This window comes from Botrytis fragariae (assembly GCF_013461495.1).
Source record: "Botrytis fragariae strain BVB16 chromosome Unknown tig00000101, whole genome shotgun sequence".
Lineage (NCBI taxonomy): Eukaryota > Fungi > Ascomycota > Leotiomycetes > Helotiales > Sclerotiniaceae > Botrytis > Botrytis fragariae.
Genome location: NW_023500996.1, coordinates 996,105 through 1,010,207, shown reverse-complemented (window position 1 = coordinate 1,010,207; position 14,103 = coordinate 996,105). Strand labels below are relative to the sequence as shown.

The 14,103-nt window shown below is 41.9% G+C and overlaps 2 protein-coding genes across 2 annotated transcripts; both read left to right on the top strand.

Moving 5' to 3' along the window:
* Window positions 1-1,830: 1,830 nt before the first annotated feature.
* Window positions 1,831-5,289, top strand: Bfra_008962 (putative morphogenesis protein; the record flags this gene model as incomplete). Its single annotated transcript, XM_037339317.1, has 5 exons — window positions 1,831-2,119; window positions 2,163-2,305; window positions 2,359-2,452; window positions 2,505-2,733; window positions 2,784-5,289. 5 exons carry the CDS (start codon window positions 1,831-1,833, stop codon window positions 5,287-5,289), a joined length of 3,261 nt encoding a protein of 1,086 aa, XP_037190883.1.
* A 3,202-nt stretch (window positions 5,290-8,491) lies between these two features.
* Bfra_008961 (putative heterokaryon incompatibility protein) lies at window positions 8,492-10,191 on the top strand (the record flags this gene model as incomplete). The annotated part of the gene is made up of 2 exons (XM_037339316.1): window positions 8,492-9,400; window positions 9,445-10,191. 2 exons carry the CDS (start codon window positions 8,492-8,494, stop codon window positions 10,189-10,191), a joined length of 1,656 nt encoding a protein of 551 aa, XP_037190882.1.
* Between the last annotated feature and the right edge of the window lie 3,912 nt (window positions 10,192-14,103).

Here is a 14,103-nt window from a genome sequence, read left to right as displayed (position 1 = left end):
ATGCTAATAAGTGAATATGTCACGCCATCTTCCATCTTCCTTCTAGAGCTACCTTACCACCTGGGCGTCCACTAGAGAAGGAACGAATATCTCCCTATGACTGGTATAGCAATTTAATCAATGTAAAATTCAATCAACACGAATGAATGAATGAAGGGCTTGATACAGCCAGCCAGCTAGACAGCTAGACAGCCAGACAGCTAGACAGCCAGACAGACAGCCAGATAGACAACAGTTAGACAACTAGATAGACAACCAGACAGCCAACCAACCAGCCAAGTCTATACTCTTTCAAACAATATTTCCATCTCCACCGAATCTACAAAGGATCCGATGAAACTATCCATCCCAAGTAAAAGATGGTAAAAGATGAAGACGACGAGAACAAATCGATTCCCAGAGTCTAACTTTCACATAAGAAGCAAAACACTCACAATCCATAATCCAATCCATAGCCCAAATATCATTGCCTCTACTAAGGCTTTACCTCCGTGTCCCACAATATCATTGACCGAAGATTTTCATTGGATTGACGGTCCCAGATCCACTACACGCAAAGCTAATATAAGATCCAAAGCTAATACGATCCCAAGCTACCTAGCAATCATAATACTCCGTACAGACCACAGAGCAGTAGAATGTCCAATGCACGGATTCATTCAAGCCAATTACATCCAGAATGCCTCCCTAGTCGACCTTTGCAATCCCCTGAAATTTTAATTGATAGAAACCTCCGTCCGTAGTCTGTGATTAGTGTGTGATTAGTATGAGATTAGTATCTTATTAGTATCTTATTACCATCTACTCGTACCTGGGTAATAGATCCCTCAGATACCCATCTAGCACAACTAATCCATCTAATCCAACTAACCCAACTAGTCCTGTAGCAAAGGAAACTTAAACTACCGGACATCAAACTACCCAGGTATGGCTCAGCTTGGTATCTTCCGTACGGGGGGGAAGGTATTGTTTGGGTCAGAAAAAAAAAGGAAAAAACGAATGAATGAATGGGATTGGGTTGAAAATGGTGCTGCTGGTACTGTTGGTGTATATGACCTGGCTGGATTCAGAAATCCCCTTTAATTGGCGTACCCGATCTTCAATTTCAATTTCAAAAATTGATTGATCGAATGGATATGGAGAAGAGAATGGCATAACATAGCATAGACAATAGCATATCAGCTCATTCAGCTCCATTCGGACCATCCATTGATCCATTCCTACATGAAATGTGCTGTACTTGTACTGTACGACATGTTATATTGAATTGAGGAAGCTTTGCTTTTTGGGGGAAAACAAAATAACGAAAGAAAAACATATTGTTGCTCTTCCCCTCCCGCCGCGCGAGAATTGTGGTTCAGAAGATTAAGAGATAAACTCAACTCAACTCAACTCAACTCAACTCAACACTCATTCTTTTACTCAATCAATCAATCACTCACTCACTCACTCACTCACTCACTCACACCCAGGTACATAGTACATACGGTGGAATAACATAAATTCATTCTTCCATTCATACACTCATTCACTCATTCACTCATTCACTCGTTTCACCCAAAACTTTACAGACTACAAACCGCAATCCCAAAAATCGACCCATACATCTCCATCTATCCACTCATAACGTCTATCCCTCCTCTAATTAATTTCTTATCCGAAGGAGCGCGAATCTGATACAAGACATCATATCCCCATTTCCATCCATTAATTTTCCAAGCAACAATTTCAATTTCCACCTCCGAATGTCCTGTTATTCACATAACTGGTAACAAAAGAATTTCATGATCAGCGATATATCGATAACATACTCGACCGGTTTTCGCAATCATGCCCAATTTCTTCTCGAGGTTAAAGGGTAAAGATGGCCCAACGAAAGCATCCAAGAAGAAGGGCGAGGACGATGTGAACGATCAAGTACCAGCGAAGCCAACATGGACAGATGCATGGACACGAACCACCGTCGAACCAGAAGAAATTCAAAATCTGGTGAGGGGGTGCACTGTGGAATTAAAATCAAGAGGTATGCAATCTGATTCAGAATTGGATATTATCTCTCCCGTTATCGATTATGCACGAAGCCTAGGGGGAAGGGAGGGGAATTTACTACGGAGTCTGCGTATGCTATGTTACACACTGCTAATTTGTGTCGGTCCTTGCAGCTTTGGATACGCCATTCCTTCTACTTCCATTCCGACCTACGTCAGATCCAAGTGCGGCAAGAACATTCATTAGGAATTTCTTTGACAAGAGACAATTGAGTCGGGAAATGTTGGCACAAGAGTTGCGACTTACGGAACCTATGGTGAGGTGGCAGATTGAACATGAGAGTGGGATAAACAACTGATCTCAAATTAGGTCCTATGTAGTGTGCTTAAATGGTGTTGGGGTCGATTGGCCGGTGGTGTAGTTTCATGGGATGCATATGAATTATTTAAAGTTGGAGAAAATGGTAGGAGATTTGGGATTCAAAGAGAAGGGGATCGTGGCTAACTTTTTATCAGACTCGAGATATGCCCGCGACGCTTTTGTAACTTTTATACCTCTCAGTGTAGATTCGGATGCGAGAAAAGATATCATTTTTGATTTCTTCGATCTCTTATCAGCAATTGCAGCACATGGAAAAACGAATGGGTTAGCTGGACGCAAATTATCGAGATATGCGGGATGGTGGGCTTTCGAACATAATGATACAGGCAATGGATTTGAGGGGGGGTATAAAGGATGGTCAACGTGGGTTAAATCCATCCGTCAGATTTATAAATGTGCTTACCATTATTTAGTGCGGCTGATGCTGCAAGTCATCTATTCTTCGCCTATCTACGATCACTCTCTCCTGATTCCGTCTCGGGCACGAATGGTATATCGAAATTACCCATGTCCCTACAGAAGTTGGTCCAGGAAACGGAATATCCACCAGAGAGACCTTCGTTATTACAACAGTCGACGACAAAGGTGGTTATGATAGTAAATTCCGTTTCACCTACGCCATTTGCATTATTAAGAAGAGCAAATCACTTCCAGTATCGAGACGATGACCGCGCTCTACAACAATTCTCCGAATTTGAGGATCCAGTAAGAGCTTTGACTGATGAATGCCGTCGTGTTTTGAGATCAATTTCTACCACGAATCAATCCCAGGTATCTAACTCGACAGAATCCACGGGTTTACGAGATGCCTCTTGGTCACGATTTGAGGATATTGGATTTTCTGCATCTTTTGATGATGAAATGGCGGATGATGAAAGTACCTTTTTAGGACCCAAAAAGCCAAAACCAATACAAGGGCTAAGAACGACTCCGGCAAATGGTGGATCTAAAGCTGGCGACAGACCAACTACTCCTTCCTGGGCGGATTTCCTTTCTTCGGGCTTTGTTGATGATGGACCAAGTAGTCCTCCGCCTTTGTTGTTACCACCGGATAAGATTCTACCACCCATCAATACTAGAGCAGGAAGTTCGCAATCACATCAACCTAGACTCGAGTCAAGTAAGGATCTACAACCTGGTGAGCTTGCAAGTATTACTCGATTTGACTTGGATGATTCATTCTGGTGGGTTTGGATTAGTAGTTTGGCTGGCGAAGAAACGGTGGACCGAAAGGCTTCATTTGGACGATGCGCTTTGATTGAGACAACAATCAAAGGTGGTCGTTGGTTGGTAATGGAGGAAATGGTCAAAGGCGCAGCACCGGAGCCTGAAGCGGGTGCTTATATCGCGGAGAAAAAGAGCTTTTGGGGACGTACCAAGAAGAATAAGAATAGCGGAAAGCGACGAGGATCTACAGGCAAAACTGAGATGGAGAAACCCGGTAACTTGAAGCCAGGATACAGTCAAAGTACTAGCGCAAGTAAGACCACCATTGGGCTTGACCAACATGCTCGAATTCAAGCAGCAGCAATTCAATTACAACAGAGACAAAAAAAGCAGGAGGAAGAGAAAGGATTAGCAGCGCGACGTGGAAGAAACGATTTTGAGGCATCTTCTCTGAAAACCAACAGTGTGTTAACACTTCAACCAATGCTCAAATCGGAAGCTTCTCCGGCAATGAAGTGGGCCAATAAATACGACAAGGATGCTGTTCGAGAAGCATATTTGGGCAGCAACTTTATGGGACGAGGTCTTGGAGAAGGTACTATGCAGTCAAATGGAAATTCATATGACCGTCAAGCAGCTCTATCGCCCGGTCTTAACAGTAACAGAGATCTACCCCTCACTCCAACTACTCCAACCGGACGTCATTCGCCTTTACCGCCTCTACCAACTGGCGAAGATCAAGCTAAAGAGCCACGGGTTCCAATTTCACCAAGTAATATTCATCCACTTGAAAGAAAACCTGTTCCACTATCTCCTTTGAATCAAAATAAGCCAAGTATGGATGTTCCAAGAGCTTCTATGGATCATGCACCCTCGAGTCCGGAAACTCTGGACACGCCTAATAAATTGAAGAAGAATAATCCAGCTGCTCCTGGTGGATTTAGAGGTATGTTTGGTAGAAAGAAGCAAGCGAAGCCTGCTCCACCAAATGCTTCTCAAATGGCAATGAATGGCAAAGATGGACTCAAGCCAGAAGGAAAGAAGCATAGTCTGACCAGACGATTTTCGAGAAAGAAGAATTCACTCAAGTCACCTACTAGTGAGAAGGGAAATGGATCGGTTTCACCAGCTCCTCCAGTTGCATCTGATGAACATACTCCTGTCACTCCAGTAACTCCAATGACTCCAGAAACTCCTCGCCGTCCTTCATACGAACATTCGATTGCAGATGATCTTTCTAGAGTTGATACTGTCGATGCCAGGGAAGCTCGTCAAGAATTCTCTAAATTTGATCAAGGTCCTCTCGAAGATTTCCCAGCATTTGTCCCAACAGCTGAATCTGATACGCCAAGAGTAAGTGAAGATTCTGGATCGCCATCAAACAATGCACGAAGTCAATATGAGGAAGCCAACGAGGAACCTCAAGAAGAGCCACTTACACAACAAATTTCCCCTCAAGACAAATGGGCACAAATCCGCAAGAACGTTGCCGAACAAAAAGCGAGAAATAGAGAACTCGAAGAACAATCTAGAATTGGACATCGTCCATCTACTGATAATGATGATGAGACTTCAGGTGAAGAGAGTGAGTATTCCCCTCCTTCTAAAGCTTCTTCATGGGGTGATATACTAATGGATCCAGCAATTGAATCTCGTGTTGCACGTATTAAAGCTCGTGTAGCTGAACTTACGGGCAATATGGAAACCAACAACTCGTCTGCTCCTCCACCTATTCGAAGAAAAGCTCTATAGATTCTTTACATCTATGTCGATACCAAGTCGATACCGATACCGAAACCGAAATCTGCTCTTGTCATAATTCACCTACGATCAAAATATTACTCGTAAATTGACGCCTCGCACTCTCAATTGTCCTGGCTTCTATTTACATATGTTAAGAGAACTCCTACACATTCATATTCTATTGTCCGATAATTTACACACACACACACACACACACACAGACGCAACTAAACTCTTTTTTCTCGATATTCCATTCAGATCTGATCTTGATTATTGCGGCGCATATATTTTGATCCGATCGATTTTGTTCGATGTCTCGGACCTTTCATTTTTGTTGTTTATTCGCGGATTCTTTCTTCTACACTTTTTTTTTTGAGATACCATTCATGATTTCTATTCTGCATTTGCGCATTTTTGCGAGTTGTTAAGTGAGGGGATAGGATAAAGGGGGGGTAAAAGACCCGGAGATAGAAGCAAGGCGGAAAAGGGAAGGGGAAAGATTGCTTGTGATCTGGATCTGGATCTAGATTTGCAAAGGTGTGTGGGGGAACTGGCAGGTGTGGATATGATTTGATTATATTTTGATTGTCGGGTTTTGAGGAAGTGGATAATGGGAAGATAGATAGATAAAGGAGGGCTTGTGGGGCGGGAGATTAAAATAAGAGAAGAGGAGTGAAGAGAAAATGGGAGGGGATGATGTTTAGATACCAGTAATTGAGAATGAGATTTGAGATGCAGTTGAATTTGCAGATAGTGTTTGAGAGTGTTTAAGAGTGTTTGAGTAGGAAATGAGAATGAGAATGAGATTGAGATTGAGATTGAGATTGAAGATTGAGAATGTATATTTGAGTGAGTTGAGATAAGATGAGAATTGATATGTCTGATTGCTTTTTTTTTCTTGATATGGATGTATGTGTGAGGTTCAAGTGAATAAGAGTGAATTAAGGCGAATATTAGTGGAATGGAAAGTTTATCAAGCGAAAATGAATTCGGATTTGGATACGAAATGAAACTTTTTTCGGGGGGGGTGGGGGAGGGGGGGCTATCTCGGACTTCTTTGTGGCAAGTTCTGTGCTTGGTGGATTGAGATGGGGGAAAGTGAAAAGGTGATGAGAGGAGGGGAAGGGAGGGAAACTGGTTAACTTTCACAGGCGAGTTTGTACATCTAGAAGCTAGATAGATAGAGACTTGAGTTTTGGGTTGGAGTGGGAGTGAATGTGTGGGGAGGGAGGTGGGTGGGTAGATAGATGAATAAGTAGATAGATAAATAGGTGGGTAGATAGGTAGGTAGATAGGTAGAGTTATTTGAAATGAAAGGATATAGATAAGTAGGTGAAAGATGTTGGAAATAGAATGTTAAGATTGTGCCTCTTCCGGCGTATGAGGAGAGATCTTTTGAAAAGCAGTAGAATGGTTACTTGTGAACTCAAAGGGCTCTTGTGCGTGAAGCTGGAAGTTTGTAAATTGAGAGGGGATCTTTTGGGTGGTCTGGGTACGGGTACAGGTACGGGTACAGGTAGCTATGGTGTGCACTGTGTGGTGGTGGCCTCGCGTGGTTTGCATGGGAGGATAAATGCTGCGTGGTGAGGAGATGGCTTGTGGTGGTGAAGATAGTATGCAGTGGGGTAGTGTATCTGCTGTTGTGAATCGGGAATGGTGGTATCTTTCCGCGAGGGAAGAATATCTGGAATGAGATAGGTGCGTTGAGTTTTGGATGCAATGTTGAAGATTGATAGTCTGATCTTCTTTCTCTTTCTCTTTCTCTTTCTCTTGCTCTTTGACATATCTTCTACTAGAATTCGAGTGTGTCTAGTTTCTGCATCTGATCCAGTGCTCGTAGTGGGTGGATTTCGTACTTTTGTTTCAAACCCCCAGTTGACCTGGCTTATGATTTATACAACCCAGCCTTATCACCCTTTCACACCCACTGCGAGCACTGATCTGATCTGACATAATCCTGTCACAAAGAAATAGATTTGAGGAGGGAAAACAAGCAATTATGCTGATCGAACAGGTACAGCAAGAGCATAAGAAAGGGAAGGAACGCACTTGCATTCAGACAGGGTAGCAATGGCAATCTAGAAAACTCGCTAATCTTAACAACAACATTAACGACATATTTTTAAATCGACGAAAAAGATGAATATTATACCAACTCGGTGATCATGAAATGCCTTGCCGATTCGATGAGTCTTCTAAGTGTCTTTCGAGATAGACTTGGATAAATTGGGGTATGTATAATGTGCCATGTAAGAGTGCCTATGGAGAGCAGAAAGCAACTTTCGAAGATGGGAGAAAGCCGATATAGTGTGTTGTTTACTTGCGTATTGGCAAAGTCGATGATTCCGAATGCTGTTGAGAGTCGCATTGTCATTGATATACCGGTCGTGGTGTGGTAACCTTCGCATTCCGATTGACCAGTGTCTGGCCTTGGAGAGATGTTAGGAATATAGGAAGAGGACGAGAAATAAGCGGAAATGGCTGCCACTTCTCGGAGAGTTTTGATTGGTCATCAAAGATCTCATCCAATCAAAAGAGAAAATCGACAAGATACCAATGGTGTGTGAACACGACATTAAACAGTCTATTAGTTACACACTGTAGTGCACAGCCTCGGAGTACGTATACCATGCACATAAGAAGGCTTTATGTCTCGTCGCATGAAGAACAGACTGCATTCAACATTTAGATAAATCCCGAATACTTTGCATATCATTTTGAGCATTGTTGATATGTCTATATCGTCGATTTCTGGATCACTACAGTCACATCTCCCACCTTGTAAAAAGAAACTTTTCGTCGTCTTCTCCAACTTGTCCAAAATGTCAGGAGCTTCTGGTTTTATTCTACTTTAAACCTGCTCATTTAACTTGTTCCCAAAGTATCAAGCTACCGACCTCTCCTTTTGTTGAGAATTGCTTTCTATGTTTGCAGTTTTTGGGTACATACCTGGTGGAACTTGCGGATCAAGCCAAGTATATTGAAGCTTGGAGACTCAACTCTCAACATGTTTTGGAGGTTGGATATCACCCCATGCCATTTCCTCAAAGCTTTGGTCCGCATACCTATTTTAGCATATATTCCTCTGACTACCATCCTACTGGAGAGGAAAGAGGAAACAGGAGCAACAATATGAGTCCATGGCTGTAAAGACTCGGGGTATATTCGCAAAAACGTGGGTGACAAACAGATGACTATGGAACATTTATAAATGCTGAAAATACCCTTCTCAGAGCTCGCTGGCTCAGAGAGTTTTGTCTCAGTAGCTTCTTCCACAGGATCTGATAAGAGTCTGAATCTTTCCATACAATGGTTACAGAACTGCAATGAAAGCCATGTTTCCTGCTCACGCAAAGCTACCACGTCCCCACCTTTCCTTCCTACTCGTCTCATTGATATCGGAATAGAAGAATCAGCGATTACTCCACGGCTTTGTTTGAGGAGAGAAATTCCGTTAAATTCAGTCTACTTCACTTTAAGTCATTGTTGGGGGAAAACTGCGCCAAAAACCACGCTTCTTCGGTCAAACATCGAGTTTATGCTTCGCGAGATAAACTTTTCACAACTTCCAAACACCTTCCAGGAAGCATTATTAGTTGTCCGGAAGTTAGGAGGTCGATTTATCTGGATTGATTCGTTATGTATTATTCAAGATTCCGAGACGGATTGGTTAGTAGAATCCGTTAGTATGTGTGACGTCTATTCGAATAGTTACTGCAATATCTGTGCCACAGCTGCGAGAGATGGTAGTGAAAGGATGTTCCGTGATAGAGAGCCATTGCAGATACAGCAAGGTTGGTTTCAAACAGCTCGCGATGAGGATAATCACTGTATCATCGACGACTGCGCATGGAAAAGAGAGGTGGAAGATGGAATATTATCCTCAAGGGCTTGGGTCTGCCAAGAACGCCTACTGTCTAGACGAAATCTTCACTTTGGATCTAGACAATTATTTTGGGAATGTCTACATCATGAGGCTTCCGAAACATTTCCCAAAGGTGTTCCACAACTAGTGGCTAAAGGCCGCAGTGTGAAATCCCGGGTCAAAGTACTTGTTCATGGCATCGACAAATGTCGATCAGGCATATCTTTCGAAAGTGGACAAATCTGGGAGAAAATTGTTGGATTGTACATGAAAAGCAATCTAACTTTCAAAACGGACAGGCTTGCTGCAATCGGAGGAATGGCAAACGCAGCGGCTCAACACATAGGGGGGGGTACTTAGCGGGAGTATGGGAAGAACACCTGTTATCTGGTATTCTTCGGAATGCTCGAAATTACCCGGCCGATCTTTCCACATTTACTCAAGCTCCCCTGGAGGAGCAAGAATTTATCGCCCCCAGCTGGTCTTGGGCCTCTTTCGATGGAGAAATAGACTTTCCTCCAAGGATCTGCAGAAGTAGAGACATTGAGCAATTTCCTCAGATCTTGGAAACGCATCTAGATCTAGCAATTGATAACCCATTTGGGAAAGTATGCGGTGGATATATCAAACTCAAGGGAGATATCACTTCCGCTACTTATTATCTCGTAAGATTGACCGGCTGGCGGTATTGTAACAATCCTGAGATTCGCTTCGGACAAGATGGCAATGAACGGGAAGGGCTTGGCACAACACTCATTTTTAGTGACTTTCAAGATATGACAGAAATTGAGCGACAGGAAATATGTTTTCTTCCTGTCTGTAGATTCTTCCTCGGAGATTGTGGTTGGGAGGTTAGAGGTCTCATACTGTTCCCCACAAATAGAGCGAGATGGGAGTTTCAAAGGTGTGGTATGTCTATTTATGCTACTGGTAAGGACCACGAGGCTCTGATGTCTGAATGTAGATCTTTCAGCCGCGAGCAGAAAATTGAATCGTCCGAATTTGGTCTACAAGATGACGGAAAATTCATTATCAAGATCTTTTGATAACTGGTGTTATGTTGACATATATTTTCAAATTTTCTACTTAACTTACGATTTCGTGACTTCAGAAATTATTTATCACTCGCTATCTTTCTTTGTCAGTTCCGACTTTTATAGAACGAAAGTTTGAGTCTCTCTGATAATCGTCTGGGTTTCTAAACTATATTCCTGGGATCTCAACCAGTCACCTTTTATGTGTACTCGCTTGTTTATATATAACCGAGGATCTAGGTTTTGATCTTGGTGGATTAGATTCGATTCTTGCGGTTAGCGGAAAGTTGGTGATGGGATAGGTACTTGAAATTGTTTGATGATTGATGATGGAGCTTGAACTTGAGCTTGGAGTTGGAGGTTGAAAGGGTTGTTTGCACTTTGTATTTGATATGTGGGTTTGGGGTGGAGATTATGATAATGTGGACAAACGGCGAGTTGTGGACCCCGCTAATTTTGTTATGGAAATGAAAGATCAAATTTGATGTCAGTCTGAGGGGTCGGTAGGAGACGAATAGAAAAATTATAGCGGCTGGAAAGGGGGATATTGAGCATGATGTTCGCTTCCGGCGATGAATAATCAATCGATTTGAATGATCGACGACAGTCATGATGTTCTGATCCGAAACATTCTCCTCCATGCATGTTTTTGACGGTGGTTATTGGAATCAAATCACAAGCAGTCATTAACGTCGATGTCCTGCGGTCATATATTCATACTGTACATGGAAGAAAGATGATGTACGAGTATATATACAATTCTGGGCGTTGGTTTCCTGGTGAATTCGAAAGATTTCCGAGAATGAATTGATATATGGAACCCACTCAAAAAGCCTGAACAGAAGGATGAATAGAAGATTTAATCAGTCTAAAAATCTAGAATGTTAGAAAAGCATGGTAGCTCCAAAAGTCATGGGAATTTATTTGTGTTGAATCCTCTAGACTAGGGAGAAATTAGGCCTTTCAGAGACACTTGGGAGTATAATAATTACCAAGAACTGAATTCTTTGGCCACAAAAGCAGTGTTGGAAAATGGGAACAATGTTTGAGGCCTGTCCGACTAGATGGTGTAACTTTACATTTTTGATTTCAGGTTGGAATTTTATACTACCTCTCGACCAGGTGCTAGTAAGAATAGCATATTTCAGGAGGCGAACCTCCACTAAATGCACAGTGCGACATTAAGAGGGAAGTTTGACGATAGCCCTCATCTTCGACATACTCCATGAAAATTTGGCAATAACGATCTGTGAATGATAAATAGTAGTGATCAAATTATCTGCATATAAACTCTGTGAGTAACCCTAGCTCAGTGGAAGTCTCACTGAGCATTAGATCTTGATTGGTGAAAAACGACAGGTGGAGCATGGCGTGGCAACTTATCTTCATAATGCTGTATTGGAGGATTTCAAAATGAAAATATCCTGCCTTTAATATAGTACCGCATTATGATTCTCGTGAAATTTGGTGCGGAAAACAGTCATGATAGTCAGCAAACTCGCATTTGAAAGTACCGGCTTTGCTCACTATATATTCTCCAAAAAAATGCCTGCAAATAATATTGTATGATAGAAGAATGAAATTATTGCTCGAGCAAAGAAGAAGGACTGAGAAAGTTGGCCATTTTTGTCTCTAACCAGATCTCGTATTCCTCAATTTTCTACAAGTGCTCAAGACACATTGTACTGAAAAGTTTATCACCATCATTTGTAATCTGTCACCACTTGAGGAACTTTGACAACAACGAAATTCAGTTGGTGACAACAGAGAACTCGAACATAATTCTGCGACTAAAAGACGAAGATTCGGATCTTGGGCTTAGGCTATGGAGATGAAAAAAAAGGAACTGCTGAAGCACAACCACTTGCTACAAAGCATTTCCTCAAATATTGACATCGGCAGTATAATACGCTTTGGTTGTTCTAAGTGAACTTGAGTACTTATATAGGCGAAGGTGTAGGCAAAGAGTCAGAGGGGTAATATATCTTCAGTGTCAAGATACCCAAATCAAGAGAAAAGTATTCAAAGAGAAAGAGTGAGTGGTTCAGGTTCGTCTTTTGAGACCGAGATCACGTTTCACTGTATGTGTAAGGTTTAATATGGCAGACTTATCATTCTTCAGAGATGGGCAGCTTTACTCCGAGCCCTCAAGATTGCTATCACAATATGGTCAAAAGAGGACACATTACAGATTAATTATTGGCACAATCATTGTCAAATATGTACTAGTAATGTGGATAGATGTAGTCGGTGACGAGAATAGTGCGCGACAGTAGTGATAAGATTATAATCAAGATATTATGGTAACTTGTTTGTTTCGAAGCACAACTATAACTTGGGATGAGAACTTTCGTCCTTCAGACGCTCTCATTCGAGGTGATTTCCAGTGCTTCTATGAGAATGAGCTGTCGTTCCTGGGGCGGATATGATGAATCTTAATAGTTCTATGAGCGGAATTGACTACGCTTTAAGTGCGAAAAGACTTATGAAGTAAAGACGTACCCATTGTATTGGGTATCACATTAAAGCCAATCCACAACAAGAATGATCCGGGCCCACTTTTTGACAAGCGAATTCTTTTTCTCAAGATTCTATCAAAGTTTGAAGTAGGATGCTGATGAAATTTCTGAAGTTGAAGGTGAGCTTACATAGAAGATAAAGACTTCGAGAATAGGCTCTCTGGGCCTGTCAACGAGATATAATGCACGGCAAGCCTTGCTTGATCTCATGGCACCAGTGAACGCGTGTTGACCCCTGAATATCAAGGAGGCCACAGGTACATTTCATCTGTACGTAAGCTACCTAAGTAGGCGATGAACTACATGAATAGCCCAAAGACACTTAAATATCTGATCCAAGGTCACGAAGCAGTAATATCCGCCAAGATTGAAATCAGTGACATCTAAACCCAAAACTATCGAAGCAAATTGTGATGACTGGACAACCTCAACAATACCGCTGGTTGGGGAAAAAATCATCTGCTCCACAAGAAGAGAAGTACAAAGAAAAGCGCTGTTTGTACATGACTCGAATCCCATCTTTCATTTTCCGAGTCCATTTTTCGAAGAATTTCTGTACTCCCCTTAAGCGAGACCCCTCATTTACCCCACTTCTTTCCAGTACAAACACTTGTAAATAACAAAGACCCCAGAATCCAGATGACTTCCATCAAAGTTCTTTCCACTTACTCTACCTACAGAGTTTCGGTGTAAAAAATAATAAAAAATATCCCGTGCAGGGTTTGAACCTGCGATCTTCTGTGCCCTCTGAAACCTCGTATGAGATTTCTGTGAGACAGATGGCATGACCACTAGCCCAACGAGATCTTATGATTGGTTGGTTGATTGATTTGATATGTCGGAGTTGCGATATAGACTTATAAAGAATATGGGCTAGCGGTGGGTTGCAGAAGTGGTTTTCGAGGGAAGTGAAAAGAATTTTCATCGCAGAAGGATCAATTGAAGGGGCTAGGACTTTGTACAGAAAGCATCTGAATTTATAGAGTTGCTTATGCATATTTGAGTTATCAAGACAAATAATACATCAATAGGCTGCAATAGTCAATTATTACACTTAATTTACATGTCTCTTGGTAACGCGCCGAGCCTGTCATGCTTTCATTAATACTGTTCTTGAAAATAAAGTTTTTCATTTCCAACAACAGCAACAGCAAGAAAAATCCTAGATCCCAATGTCATTATTTTATTGCATAGCTTGTTATCATTAAGTCTTCTAAGAAGTCTGGAGTTCTTTACACCAACTTGGCAGCACGAATTTAACGTACACAGCTGTGGTGCTCGAGAGACCCTAGGAAAATTTGTCAAAAGCTTGAGTAAAACTGAGTGGTAGCCAATCAGTGAAACCTCCATATTCTGTGCTATTTGTAAGAGCCGTATGCTTGGAGTAACAGTGAAGCGTCCAGTG